A 15,318-nucleotide genomic window follows, 5' to 3' on the forward strand; every position below is an offset into this window, starting at 1 on the left:
ATCTGAGTAGATGCATCGTGCGGGCCACATCTTCGTCGCATTTCTTCTTAGAGGTAGTTCTAGATTTCCTGAGTGGTCACTCATCATTCTCGATTTCCTCCCGAACGACCAAAGTGGCGAAGATCTCTGTTTCTCCATTGGGGCTGAAGTCGCGAATGACCTGCTCACATGACAAGCAGAAGAGGGGCGAGAGGTGGCAACAAGTGAGTAGTAAGGATTAACAGGTCCAGTGATACCCACGATATGCATTCGACGAGCGAAGCAAAGAACTTTTGACTCCGCAAAGTGTACTTCCGCGATACTTCAATTCGATTGAGGCGACGCTGGTGTTCCGTGAGCTATCGTCGTCGCTCCGGGGTCCGCTACCCGCCTGGAATCAGCCGAATGGCTGTTCAGCAGTCCACGCGGTCGGAGCTGTTGCCACCGACAGGTGTCAGCTCCCATCGTTCTTGATTGGTACTCAGCATCGGGTAGGTGTTGCCTATCAGAGGACGTACTCGGGTCTCTGACCTCATCCTCCTCAAGGGCATGAGGGTATTCTTGCCATCTTTGCCACATCCCCATCATCCGCCTCCCCAAGGGACGCTTGTCGCCGTGGCTGTCTTGACGAGAGACGGCTTCGAAGTCGAAATAGAAGTGGGATCATCATGCATACAACACCGGTGAGCTAGTCAGGCGTGATCACGCTGCCTATCTTCGCATTAGTTATGTTCTTAAGCGCGGATGGCGAATGAGAAATGCCCTCGGCGGGTACGAACCCAGAACCATTGTCTTGACCGCCAAATGTAATATATTTCTAAGGCCAACATGACAGGGAAGCATGGGAAGCATTGAAAGCTCCCTCTGAGCAGGAAGTCTAAGCGCAAGCATGCGGCACAATCTCGGTCACCTCTCGTTCAGGAAGCAATTGGGTTGTGACAACATTGGAAATGAGAAGAGATACCCAGGTGTTCTTCTTTTCCTGTTTCCTCTGACTCTTCTCCAACTTCCCTTGTAGTGTATGCAGTTCGGCGTCGAAATGAAACACAGCGCATGCCGTCCCCGTCGCAGTGGGGAAGGGCTTGCGCATGTAGACGTAATTTACTCAGACCTAGCACTACTGCATATGCATCCGAACAAAGTCATTGTGCGTCACATAGGCCAGCTATGTGATGCGATGCTCAGGTACCTGTGGAATCAGTCTTGCAGGATATGGCGAGGCAGATTTGGGTAAGAGGTAGAGCTTTCTCGAATGGGTTGTGCAAACAGCGAATATAATCTGTACAGTTTCTCTCAACCCATCTGCCTACGTAGTTGGTCCATGCAGTGATGTTGCCGCAAAGTTCTGCATACGCACATCATCGAGTCTTTTTCTCTGACCGGATGCATTGTGGTGCTTCCGCGGGCCTCCCGCAGTGGGCCGACTAAGGTTATCTGGGATCTAGACTAAGGTTCCATCCGTGAGGAGACGTACGAGGTGCCGAATGCATCTTGAAAATGCCGATATCCTCACTGGAGAGAGCCAATTCGTCAGCACCACGGAAGAACGGGAATGCTAAAAGCGAGATGAGGATTACACTATAGCAAAGCGCGCGGTGTCTTAACGAGATAACAATACGTAAAAGCGTTTGTGGCGTCTTCATCTGCCCCCTTCGCGAGGGTCAAGACACGATCGGTACCAGACATACAATCCTTTGTGCAAGTGTTAACCAATGAGGCCATAGCTGTTGAGATAGTGAGAAGAAGACATTTGATGTTATCCCTGTCACCTACCTAATTGATTCGAATAAGCGTAGTGTAGCTGTGGGGGGCACAACATCTGGGGCCTCTCTTTTCGAAACAGTGCCGTGCAATGTAGTAGGGCACAGTCTTATCGACTCATACATACAGTAGATCTCTTTAAAAGATGAGGTTTCAATCAGGAATTAGGCACATACTGATATCATTCCTAACCAAGATGTCAGCTCGGCAGATATTCCCCCCTCGGTTCGCCTTGACGACATATAAATACAAAACCGTGATATAGGTAGAGAGAACCTAGTATTTAGACGCTCTCGCCCTTCGAGAACCTTTCCGCCGCATGGCCTCTATCATCGTCAGCAAGGGACATCTTCGTAATGGATCTAGTCCCTGCATTTATTACGGGCAAGGTCAATGTAGGTACTGTAACTATTGAGTGTGCAGTGTGCATACAACCATCTCTACGGAGGATAGCGTTTCCTGCGGGACTTGCATGGGCAAGTATTTGAACAGCCAGAGCCTTGTTGACACCGATTGATATATTGGCTTCGTGTACTCTTCCCACTTCTTCAGTGAAAATACTATAGCCTTAGTTTCAGGTGGTTCTTATTCGACTACCATTCGTCCACCTTTACAGATATAACGTAAATCGCAAACAAGCGCTGCTCACTGGGCGCAAATCACGGACACGTAATAGGCTGAGCGAGGGAATGAGCGCGGTTATACCCTTGTCATTGCTAGATAGGTGTGTACTACAGTACCTAGTGTAAATTATCACCTCGGCTTGACCTCACATTCTGCCGAGCAGTGTAGACCCGTTGTGACAGGCTTTAGGACCTGCTTCTTTTGTCCTCGTAGCGCATGCTGAATGCTGTAGGGTTTGTCGGTTGTTGCATTTGGACGTTGCCGAGAGAGTCTCTCTGCCTTTTCGCGATTTTATCTCTCAACTGAGTGGGCTGTAGTAAAGGTTGTACCTAATGTAGTTCTACACTAAAGACGGATATCCAAGGTGTTGCTTACGCTAAATGGATAGTGAAATCTTCATCAGGTAATAACAACCCTAATCCTGGTATATTACTTAGACTGAGATGCAAGGCCGCATTCTCCACGTACCCTTAATTCCACTACACTAAAGATATACTTAGTATACCAACGATATAGGACACGAAAATCCACCCACAATACAAACGAGCTTGGTGAGTAGTAATAAGGATCTTTCCCAAATAGTGCTTGTGCCTCAACAGCTCTACTTATGGATCACATGTAGCTGCTGTATGAAATCGACCCCGAGATCTGGGGAAGGAATCTCGGATCAGAGATTGTGCGCAATCGCCTAAGTAGGTTGGATCTCAAAGGAGGGCAAGTTAACTGGCTTGAATCAAGTTCTTGCATGGGAACAGTTCCAAGGGTTGCTTTCGGAGTCTAGGGCTATACATGTGGCTTGAGCGAGAAATGGGCGACCAGCCTAAATAGGTAATGGTCCTTGTGTGATAATCGTCGATGGTTCACGATGAGTACTGTGAGTTACTTCATCGTTAGCTACTTGTCCATGTACTTGTTATCGTGCTATACGTAGACGCCCGGGTAGCTATTTAAGCAGGATACATACCAGCAGGTTGAAAATCTTACTCACATCCCCCGGTGCTCATCCGTGAGTCCTTGTAAGTTAAATCCTCCTGAATATGGTAGGTAGAGCCGGAAACACACCAATCACCAATCTTATGACAGCAGCGTGCTATACTGATTTTCCACATGATAGACGGTAGCGAACTTTGACTGTCTCCAGCGTTCGAGATGCTCTTTAGGGCCTCTTACGTAGTAACGAACTGTTGAGCGGCTCTACAAGCCTGATTTTCTTTCGGAAAGCTAAGAGATGTGCGTCCAATACTTTTACTTCTCATTTCGGTATAGTTCTTCTCCGGTTTTCGCCTACATACTTCCCAGATCTCCAAGAAGGAACTAATTTTTCACTTAAGCACATGTATGCATGTAGTAATTCCCATTATGTACTTGACTGTTAGTGTGAGATGAGATAATGATTTCAACGCACATTATATGAGAGTAGGTACTTCTATCGTCTGCAACATAATAGGTCAATGTGGATGCGGAATGGACTTCGTGTTTATGTCTTTGCTCCTTTCCTTGTTCTTATAGGCCGCTCCCAAAGCCGCACATGTGCGTACTCAGATTGTTTCTCCTCTCCTTACCTGCAAAGCACGACTCAGCTACTAAAAGCTCACTGTTGCCTGACCTAATGTGGAATGTGAATACTATGTATTATGTATGCCTTGAATGCCTGTCTACCCTGTCTATTACTACATGTACTGTGGCAACAGAAATTACCCCACTCATTCCTCCTACTTAAGCGCGCCATTGTCCTTTTGATAACTCCCGCAGTGTATACTTGCGGATGCATTGAAGCTCTCGAAGTGATGAGCAAAAAAACCGGCACTACCCTCTCGCCAAAACACCACCTATTCAACCAGCTAGAGGGGGGAGATAGTGCCAGTTTTTTTGCTCACCGCCTCGGCTCTCAGTTAAGCATGTGTGCTTCTTAATTGAGTGCCGCATTGTAGTGTATCATGGCGGGTTCTTCTGGGGTACGCGGCACGGAAATTATGTCGTCCTCTTCCGGTGCTGCGATAGTGGAGACTCGAACTGGATAGATACCGTTGGCCGAGTCAAACTAGTTGTTTGGAAGGTAACTACAAGCGTTAACGTAGCAGAATCGGAGCAACACTCGTCAAGGCCAGAACTTCGTGCTCTTACTAATTCTAATGTTTCTCTTAACAACAACTACTTTCAAATGCCGCAACGCGCTAGGGTATTGTCATGGTAACAACGGCTGTACTGCTACCTACATCGATAGCTTGGAGATGACGCCTAGATTGCGCCTGGGCCACTGATAGTTGCAGAGCAGCGTGCCTGAAGGGGCACGGGCCTGCTCGGTACCAGATCAAGATTCTCGGTCAAGGACTGCGGATCTCATCTAGCAGCAAACATGGGCCGAAAGGCACCGGCACGGGATAATTGGTCATTGGCCAATGGCTTCGAGATCGGCCAAGGTTACCCCAAACTCCATTGCGATAGATTCTCTATCCGTACTGGCCACAATTGCGACAACGCCGATCGCGCCTATCTCGTCTTTCTCAAACACATATGTTATATCCACACTACGTAATCGATATAGACGTACATAAACGTAGGTCTCATCGTGTACTTAGAGGGGTTACTGTGCACTTGAATGCTTACTCATTCACTTTCATTGTTGCCTCCTGCCCTGGACATCTTAGATCTCGTATGGCACTGGTTGTAGCATACCATACAGCGTATAGTTGTATCTAGCCACCCATTGTACGACTTTACCCGGCTCCCACCGCAGGGGCCGAGCTTATTAGCATATAGTATTCGTTTCTGATAATATCTTGATATGCTGCTGGACAGAAGCTGCGTTCTGATTCACCCGGAACCTACATTCAACCGTGATGGGCATAGGGAGACTCTAATTTGCAAGCCTCATGAGGATAAGGTTAGTTACACATAATGCACAAATTGGAACAAAGTTCCCGGCAGTCAATGTACTGAGTTGGTCTTATAGCATCCCATATTCCCCTTTGGGAGCACGGAAATTGGAGGTCCCTAGGCCTTGGTTGTGACGCCTGGACGGGCCGCAAAGGACCACTTTATCTACAGTTGCAGAATTATTCTTCACCTTGTCTGCAATCGAGAGATCGAGCTTCTCACCATTGTCCCGCTGCTCATCGTCATTAACCCCATTACCCCTCACAGCTTTCAAGGGTCGCCAAGGTTTCACTCGGGTACGGGGCGGTGCCATATTTAAGCGTGGGGACACGTTTTCTATATAATCATGCTTGCCTCATTAATGGTTATACTAAGTTGGAAACTATGAGAGGCATGGATAAGTATATATGCTCCACGATGCTTAGACGGCTCGACGGACGGGACACCAACAGAAACCCTAGCTCAGGCGCGGGATGTGTCCCAAGCCGATGCATGCAATCGCTTTTAGTAGGCATCTTTATGAGCCTATGTGCATATCTCGGTGTGCAATATGTTTTGTTCTCTCTGGCAAATGCCGTCATGGCTACGTGTCTCGCCTCGCCTCTGCCTGGGTATCTACAGGAGCAATAATCTACCAATTACTCGATCAACCGAACTCGATATCGGTGGGCCCCAATATGAGCTGAAAACGGCCACACCTTATGCGTTTCAAAGTTAACAATTATAGCAGGCTCCATAGCCGCCAATGCGCCTTTGCAACGCAGCCCTTACTCTAGTGTTGCGTCACTCTCACAACCCTTCGAAGAGAGTTCTGAACAGTGTGCATTTATCATACGGTTGCTCTTATAGTGAACATAACATCTGGGTTGATGAGCTATTTTTCTCAGCACCGTCAAGATGTATCCTGGGATGAGGCCCACGTAGGTATGGAGCGATAGTTGGAAACGGTCAATTTTCAAAACAGGGAGCTCCTCTATTCCCCCACCTTCCTCCCCCTGGTCGTGCGTGCCACGGGCCTGGGACAACTGACCTGGTAAAGGAAGGCGAGACATGAGGAAAATGGAAAGAAGAAGAAACAGGCCCGGGGTAAGGTTAGCAAACAAACACTGCAAAGACTTCACATGTAGACTTTACTCGGTGCGGGGATAACTACAGTAAAAGCTCCATGACTTTTCTGCAGCTAATCGGAGTAAGTCCAAACCAACCACGGAACCCACTAGGTAGCTGGTTATATTTGATTCGCCTCAACCGAAGTTGCGAAGTAACCGCAGAAACAAGGACGGCCGATTTTCACATGCCACGGCTTTTACTATACTGCCCACTGCCTACTCAATCTACCGGGCGATTTCCACAGGGCATCCAGGCGACGAATCGTTGTTGAACGACGGAATCGATGCGAAAAATGGCCCGAATAACCCGGTCTCGGTTCCAGGTTACATACATACTTGAGCAGTTAGACTTTGTTGTTGGTGTTCTCTTAACCTACATTGCACTAGCTAAAACAGAAAAGCCCCACTAAGATGCAGTTGAACCCTTAAGTAAGTAAGTATATTAGCACCATCACTATGCAGTACTCGGTACCCTACCGTAAGTAGGTTACAGCAAGTAGTAAGTAGGTAGGGTAGAGAGAGGGTTGTGGCCAAATTAGCCTTGCGCCGAACGTCCGATCTTTTTGCTCAGATCGCTGTACATACAGCAATAACTTACTAGGTTAAGGAGAGCGGCCTAAACTCGGAGGAAGATAGTAAGTATGAGCTTCTGTTAGAAATACGTGTTACCAACAAAGGCTCACCATATGCAGATACCTGGTTGATACGTATATATCATAATACATGTATGTCCGTACACTGTCTCTAGGTTGCCCGAAGCCGGTTGGTTAACTCTGGTTGCTTGCCCACGTCGGATCTTTCCGTCCTATACTGACTTTATCAGACGACGGTTTGCTCGCGTGATCGCCGGACTACTCTACAGTAGTAAACTCCAACAGGTAGGTAATTTGTGGCAAAATTGGAATATCAAAATGACAGATTGCCTGCAGCGGACGGCCCGTTATGATCTGTTATGATCGACTCTTTCCACACACGGCTACTTGCCAACCTGGTAATATGTGCCTTGAAACAACATATCCGCCAGTTCTAGCCCTTCTTTGAGGATGACAAGAGCCGGTACACCGGATGGTAAGAGGCAGGGTTTCTTGATGGGAATGTCATGGGCAACTGCAATCTGGTAACAGCGAATAGGTACTGTCAGCGCTGAGGAATGTAAGGGCATATACTATGGTTACATAACGAAGATGCCCGAGCGTAACAACCGCACAGTGCCTTGGTTCCTTTTCTCTTGGCTTTCGGTTCTTCCTTGACTAGACGAGGAGCTTTTCTGCTCCGTTACCTAATGGATGGTTGGCTATTCCCAGGTAACCTATAATATCGACATGATTTAGCATTCTGGCATACTTCACTTAAGTAGAGTACCTAGGCCTACTTGCCTTGGGCAGATGCCGCTTCGCCCTTGTCGCCAACTCGGGTTATATCCATTGAATGCGGCGCGCTTCTGGCCTCTGGCAAGTTTGTTACGTTAGTGCAGGCTAGCCGGGCGCAGCGTACTGTAAGTGAATACATAACAGGATACCAGTGCAGCAGGTGGTGGAGGCTAGGTATTGTTAGTGCACCTACAGCGCTAGATTCGCCCCCAAGGCCCCCAAGGCCCCATCAGATCCCCATGCAAAATGCTCCTAGACTCTGAAGTAGGCACGGTAGCTCTGCCCTTAGTGGCCGATAGTGCGTAACAGATAACCAACCAGCCTTCCGCTGTCGCCAACGGCCAGCCCACACTGTAGGCTAGGTGGGCTAGAGCGAGCTCCTTTTTCCCTGATAGCTGATAGGCATATCGCTTTCCTGCCCCTCCAACTAACAACTAAGTAACCCCTCCAACTGCCTACCTAGGCGAGTAAGTACTTAGGTAGGCACCTGGTACCTCAGCCCAGCGCTTAATCAACCAGAGTCACAACCAGTCAGTCCAGTGGCTTCTTTCTCGTCGATGGACGTGATGTGATTCATGCTTGCTCAGTCTAGCCCAGCCGCGCAGGTTCGGTGTTGTTGCCTTGTTTATTATACCAAATATTCCTTCCTACCTACCTACAGTAGTGCCTAGTTAAGTTACCTCCTATGTATGTAAGTAAGTATGCTCTAAGTTACCGACCGAATCGGTTGAATGGCTCCGAGCCTGGAGACAGGCAAGCCTGAAGCACCCGAACCGTGTCGATTTGTCTGTTCCGTGCCCGTGCCTATCGGTATGGAGATGCACTAGATACTTCCTGACTGAATCCATGTTATCTGCAGGCGACTGACTTGCTGTTACCAAGCTACCTACTACTAGTGATAGATTAAACCAAGATCTACATACCAGTAGTATCGTGACTACATACGTACATACCGGGACATGTATATGCAGTCCACGACAGGTATGTCGGCCGAGTACAACTCGAGCCTTTCGAAGGAAGAAGCGACCTAAGTAAGCAGGCAGAGCATATCTCATGTATGTAAGTATAGTATTCCATTTTACTACCTAGGTGCCTACATCATATCGACCCTTGACCTCTGACCTGGTATGTACTTGTCGTCTCTCGTTACATACCTCAATAAGTGGCATGTAAGTAGTAGGAAGCCCACCCCCCCTGTTAGAACTACCTCTGCAGGTATGTAACCTAGTAAGGAGGTTTGCGGTTACCACTCAGCACCAGTATCCCATGTCCGAGTTGCATCTCCCCACCCCAGAAAAAAACACAAAAAAAAACTCCACAGGCATTGCAATGCTTGCCCTACATAGTACATGGGTCCATATGTAAGGATATGTAGGTCTGTCTGTAGGCAAAGTGTGCATGCAATGTGCGTGAGTCTTAAGTATCATGTAAGGTGGTGAATGTATGGCACGCATATATGTGGATGTAAAGTGGGATGGATACATACAGAGTAGTAGGTAGGTATGTTACATACATACATTAGTAGATACTGCTTGTCACAGGCAGGCAACTGGACGCAAGCCTTTTCTTGTATTTCAAAGCCTACTACCTCTAGGAGGTAGGAGGTACAGAATGAAGTGACCTCAACAACGATAGGTAGAGAGATCCTACTATATATGTATGTAAGTATATATTCAACTAGACACACCCACCAAGTACCTCCGAAGTAGTCAAGTCGGAGCTACAGTCTCGACAAATACATTCACACCTACCTACATACCGTAGATATATATATGTATGTGTATAATATATATACCTTCTACTTACTATATACTTAAAGAATGTATGGGATGCCCATTATATATATGCCTACATACCTACCTTAGGTATATATATGTAAATTACCTAGCATTTACTTGGGCCTTCAACACTATACCAAGTACTAATTAAACATCCAGAATGGATAACATGATGTCGGTTGCAAGCTGCCTCGGTAGGTACCTATTGGGTACCTACTTTTCCTGCATCTCCCACATACAGGCCAGTACATATATACATGCCTACTTTCTTAGTACTTTACATATATGTATGTAGGTACATGTGGGCAGCTTAGCCGCACGTAGACACAGCCTTCCCTTTTCCCCATATATCCACCCTTTCCGCTAGGGCAGGTTCCAATGCATCGTCCATGTCCATCATCTCGTCTACCTCCAAAACTAGGCGGTCCGAGGTGGTGGACGGATCGGGGTCGTAGCTTGGGGAGGTGACAATTCTTTCGATCGACTTGCGACCTCCCTGCTTGCTACTACTACCTCCCTCTCGTCTGCTCTCGTCTCCTCTCGTCTCCCCTCGTCTCTGCCCATACAGAGAGAGGTACAGTATGTCATATCAAACATCAGTTGGCTGAATGGGGTCGTATCTGGGTCGGTCCATCTGCCGCCTATATATCCTTGCCTCCTCCTCCTCCACACGCCTAGGCCATATATTTATCTACTACATGTCTCGACAACTTCCTCCCCAGCTTGTCTGTCGACGATTGTTTCTACATTCCCCTCCCCAAGAGCTATTCGCTGGTGCCGTTGTCTGGTGTCTGTCCATGCTTCTTCTGCAACACCGTTTCATTCTTTGATCCTTTGCGCCGGCGATACACCGTGTAATAAATAGCTTTTGCGATTCCTCTGCTGCGCTCCGTCTTCGACACTCGCTTGTGGCTTTTCTCGGTTGCACGGCAAAAAGGCTCGAGTCTCGATAACACGGCCGACCTCCAATCAAAACGTCCTCCATTGTTGCAATAACGTCAACTGGCTGTTGTCTGTCGTATCCTTGACTCATCCTTCTTCTAGGGGGGACTTGTCACACATCCTATACCATCATCAATACTCGCTCTGGGCAGTGACCTAATCGATAGTCTACTCAACATTCCTCTATTCATCTACTCACGGCCATTTATTGCTTGGTCGTCTGGCATTCAACGTGGTTCTTCCCTTGTCTTGCTGCGATAGAGTCTATATAGGAAGCCATTCCAGCTTCTCCAGCTTTTCTAGTTTCCATCCCAGTGACGGGCTCTCATCCTCCTCCACTCCACGCAACCATAACGGTTCTCGGGTTTTTCTCATTTGTAGAACGGCTTATTATATGAAAACGTCTACCAACCAGTCCCCGGATCGGATCTCGTACTCGGCCATACCGCACCCCAACATATCAACTCCCAGCACCGACTTATCATTTTTTTTCTTGATAAGTCACATCAGCAACGTACTAGATCACCCCAGTTGTACTCCATACCCACGTCCCTTTACTTCGCCGTCGGACGTATCATCCACAGGACACTTAAGACCCTTTCGTTGCTCCTAATCCATTAAAACTCGAATTATAAACAAGATGACATTCTTCACTAATCTTGAGGCATTTTTCTCCTCGTATATCGAGCTTCTGTCATCCCCTAAGTTCTGGTGGTACACCTTCTGGGCGCTGTGGTAAGTCCTAAGTTCTGCCATTGAATTGGCCTTCCTCATTGGTCCAAGACCCCGGAACGTGATATCTGACTACTGGCCAGGGTCCATCGCTATTTGCGCCTCATCGTTCACACTTTTAGTCATTGGTTGTACAAGTCAAAACCCATACCCGATAAACCAAGCTTCACTGCCGACGATGTCACAGTCATCATTCCCACCATTCATAATGTTTTTGAAGAGCTCCGTGCCTCGCTAGAAAGCATCCTGGCTTGTAGACCCGCTGAGCTAATCCTGGTTACGACCGTAGACAAGCATGAGGGGCTGAAGAAGCTTGCCAAGAGTCTTTCTACCCCAAACGTCCGCGTGCTCTTCACCCCAATTGCCAATAAGCGACTCCAGGTCTGCGAAGCTCTCCCAAAGGTTAACACGGCCATCACTGTCATGGCCGACGACGATGTCACATGGCCACCCACGCTTCTACCTTGGATCCTAGCTCCCTTCGAAGACCCTAAGATGGGAGGTGTGGGGACTTGCCAACGAGTACGGAGAGAGCCAGATGGGTCTTGGTCCACGCAAATCTGGAACTGGCTGGGCGCGGCTTATATCGAGCGACGCAATTTTGAAATCTCGGCAACGCACAACATTGACGGCGGTACCTCCTGCATGTCCGGTCGGACCGGGGCCTACCGCTCGGAAATCTTGTCGAGCCACGATTTCCTCGAGGGTTTTCAAACGGAGCGCTGGCGTCGTTACGGGCTAAATGCCGACGACGACAACTTCGTAACTCGATGGCTTGTCAACCACCAGTGGAAGACCTGGATACAGTACGAGCCAGAGTGCGAGATTGAAACAACCTTGGAGAACAGCCACAAATTTCTCTACCAGTGTTCTAGATGGTCACGTAGCAACTGGCGTAGTAACTACACCAGCCTGTTTCGTGAGCGATACGTTCTCACGTGAGTATTTATTCTCCCAGCATTGCCCCACTCATTATCGGTTACTGACCATATCCATGTCGTAGTCAACAGCCGTGGTGCACTTACGCCCTGCACATCGCCACTTTCACGTCTCTTGCATTTATTGTAGACCCTCTTTTGTCACTCGCGCTTTGGTGGGGAACCGAGGGGTGGCATATGGACACTCGCCGAAATCTGTTCTGGGCACAGATCATCTTCTTGTTTGCATACACGAAAGTTATCAAATTGGTTGGTCTCTTCCGACGACAACCAAGCGACATTAAATTCCTTCCCATATCCATTCTTTTTGGCTGGTTCCATGGTCTCATCAAGCTCTGGGCTCTATTCACACTCAACATGGTATGTCGAACTTCCATTTATTCCTCGAGGCGAGTGCAGCTTACTAACTCTCCACTAGACCTCTTGGGGCAGTCGGCCTGACGGTGATGCTAACGATGCATCTCGTATGGTGCCGCATCCACCCAAGAGCGATAGTATCGTGACTCCGCAGCCACGACCCGATGATTTGGACCGCATTATTAACGATAAACAGCGCCATGCAGCACATGGATTGTCTGAGAAGAAGGCCATTGCAGTTTCGGAAGCAGAAATGCGACCGACTGCAGTCGTAGCTGGATTCACGTAATATGCTGGGTTATTCAGGCCCAACCTCAATTTCTCTCGACCTTTATCAATTCGTGTGCATTCGATGAAACCTGAAGTTATGATTCATGAATGCTCTGTTACTCCAGTGCATAGGTTTAAAATTTTCGGTTCCTTAAATAGGAGCGGTACCACCAGCGTATTCCCAGAACATAATACTGTTGTTCCATCCGGTCGGCAACGGACTTTGGGGCGGTTAGGGCCTAACATGACTGATGAATGGTGTGGTCTTCGTCTTGGAAACAAAAAGCGTTTTGCTTCAACGGAAATTGACATGGGTTTGGCGTTGAGTATCGGTTATTGTGGGATTTGATGGATTGATGGATTTTGGAGTTCAGCATCATCTTGGCTTGGTGTGTCAGGTCTTGTCGGTTCGATGGGTTGGATCAACAACTGTAATTGCGGGCAACCATGTTTTAATGAAAGAGGCTCAGGAAAGCCGAATGAGCCACTAGATCAAGACTCTGTGGCATGTCCCAGACTCTCCTGTAGATTTAAAGAGACACATATACAAACCTGCGGCAGGTCAGAAACTACCGCTATCACCGTTGACGAGACCAATATTGGCCATGCTACCACCATGACGCTCACATAGTGCGCTCAATTACTAGACTTGCCATATATCTCTAGGCTGTACCGAAATCAATTTTTACGTCTCTAGGGGTATACTGTCATGATGATGCACCTCCGTTACACGACAGGCGGTGTCATCGGAACATTTACCCTTCAGTAATCTCTCCGGCAAACAAACAAGAGTTATTCCGACCCAGTCGGGTGTCTTGACGAGAGGGCAATTTCCTTGCTAATTGAGGGTTGGGGCCTCACATACCTTTCAACAAGTATCTGTGGTTACGCCCAGCGCCACCAGATCCTGCCATTTTGCACAACGTGGTAAAAGCAGCCAACAGCAAAGGGGATGATGCTGATATCGATGTGGTAAAAGTGCAAGGCCTATAGCAACACCTATGCCTGCCTACTTACTTCTCATGTTACTGAGACGTGGGGTCGCCAGCTCCAGGGGAAATCGAGGACCCTTAACAAAGGTGAAACTTACGACTAGAGGCTGCTTGCATACTTGGCGAATCGAGACGTATTCAAGCATAAGCGTAGTTCGTAGGGCTATGCCTTCCCAGGCCCCTCCTCTATACCATTCACCTCGAGCCAGCCTATCACAGGGCGACATGGCACCCCCTTTACCTCCCAAACGGTACGACAAAGCATAACGCCAACGCAGGATCACTTGCATAATTAGACCCAAATACCGGTGCTGCAGCTTGCTGCTCTTCTCCGCAGTTCTGTGTCTCTCGGTCATAGCATATGTAGGTAAGTGTCTCAACGCCCGTAACGTAGACATGCACGCACGTCCGATGGCCCATGATGGCCTCCTCTTGCATAATATACGAAACAACTGTCACATATCATAGACCATATTGACCTGTCGGACGCCACAATTCGTATCAACTTGTATCGGCCAGTTTCTCCAACGGTCGGTGCCACGGCCCACCACTCTAACTAAGAGCCAGCAGGCTTGAAGCCACCAGTGCGGGGTGGTCATGACGGGGAATGAAGCCAAGGGAACAACACAACGACGATACCTTCCCTTAGGGTGGAGACAGGCTAAACGGATAGGCTTCCCTCATCTGGACTAACCGGACCAGAAAATATAGAGAATGGGCACCAGCGAATGCCTCTTGGGTCTGCCATGTAACTTCCCATGCAACCCCAGGATTCAAGATCCCTATCAAGGCTCGGCATCGCGTTTAGGGCCTTTCCATAACGGCAGGTTATTCGGAATCGCAGCCAATGACTCGTACATTCTCGCTAGCTTGTCCGATACGCGAAGACGGTTCAGCCGAAGGATTTAGGACTTGGAAATGCGAACAAACGAGTCTCCGATTGTGCCTCACGCGATCAGACCGAAACAGGCATGCTCGGCCCAAGGTCTAAGCCAAGAAGCCAATGCTATTGCGTAGCGGAGGCTCACCATGTCATAGTTCGTGATGGTGGAGGATGCGGTGGTGCGGAAGATGGGAATTACTGAGGGGACCAAGGGGATTGGCCAATTCGTCTCCCAGAGCTAACCCCTGCCCTCCCCCACACACAGTCACCACTCACCTTTCACCTACCTACCACATCTCACCTCGCCAAATAATAGTCGGGATTCATGTGATGCGCTGTGTGGCGTGGGCCAGCGCGTACGCGGCCGCTGGTCGTTACGAGTCAAATGTGATGTTCCTCCAAGGTGGCACATACATGTCCTTCACTTGGGACGGAGCTCGTATCTATCTGAACGTCGGAACAGAGCTTAACCTCGTTACCTTTTCACATAGTAAGTACAGACGGCCGGATAGCGCAAGCCACTAACACACGTAGTTCCCTAGGACGCATCGGTTTTGCAGGACAACCACTCCACTTTCATCGAGAATCGAGAATCGACCGACCTTCTCGCGCCAATCGCCTAATTCCTTACGCTATGGTGGGACATGGTACAGTCTGGTACAGTAATGAGGCGTCTGCGTTTTGGGGAAATGGAACCTTGCCACCT

General features: G+C 48.4%; 1 protein-coding gene across 1 annotated transcript; it reads left to right on the plus strand.

Annotated features, from left to right (window-relative positions):
* Window positions 1-10,806: 10,806 nt before the first annotated feature.
* Window positions 10,807-12,953, plus strand: F5B22DRAFT_131352 (glycosyltransferase family 2 protein). Its single transcript, XM_047968961.1, has 4 exons — window positions 10,807-11,175; window positions 11,256-12,110; window positions 12,176-12,470; window positions 12,529-12,953. Exons 1-4 carry the CDS (start codon window positions 11,081-11,083, stop codon window positions 12,754-12,756), a joined length of 1,473 nt encoding a protein of 490 aa, XP_047831274.1. The 5' UTR covers window positions 10,807-11,080; the 3' UTR covers window positions 12,757-12,953.
* Window positions 12,954-15,318: the final 2,365 nt, after the last annotated feature.

Source organism: Xylaria bambusicola, assembly GCF_022495145.1.
Source record: "Xylaria bambusicola strain CBS 139988 unplaced genomic scaffold F5B22scaffold_18, whole genome shotgun sequence".
Taxonomy (NCBI): domain Eukaryota; kingdom Fungi; phylum Ascomycota; class Sordariomycetes; order Xylariales; family Xylariaceae; genus Xylaria; species Xylaria bambusicola.

Coding starts and splice junctions, on each gene's coding strand:
- F5B22DRAFT_131352 (XM_047968961.1), top strand. CDS start 11,081: ATGACATTCTTCACTAATCTTGAGGCATTTTTCTCCTCGTATATCGAG. Junction 11,176..11,255: donor TACACCTTCTGGGCGCTGTG/GTAAGTCCTAAG, acceptor ACTACTGGCCAG/GGTCCATCGCTATTTGCGCC. Junction 12,111..12,175: donor CGTGAGCGATACGTTCTCAC/GTGAGTATTTAT, acceptor TCCATGTCGTAG/TCAACAGCCGTGGTGCACTT.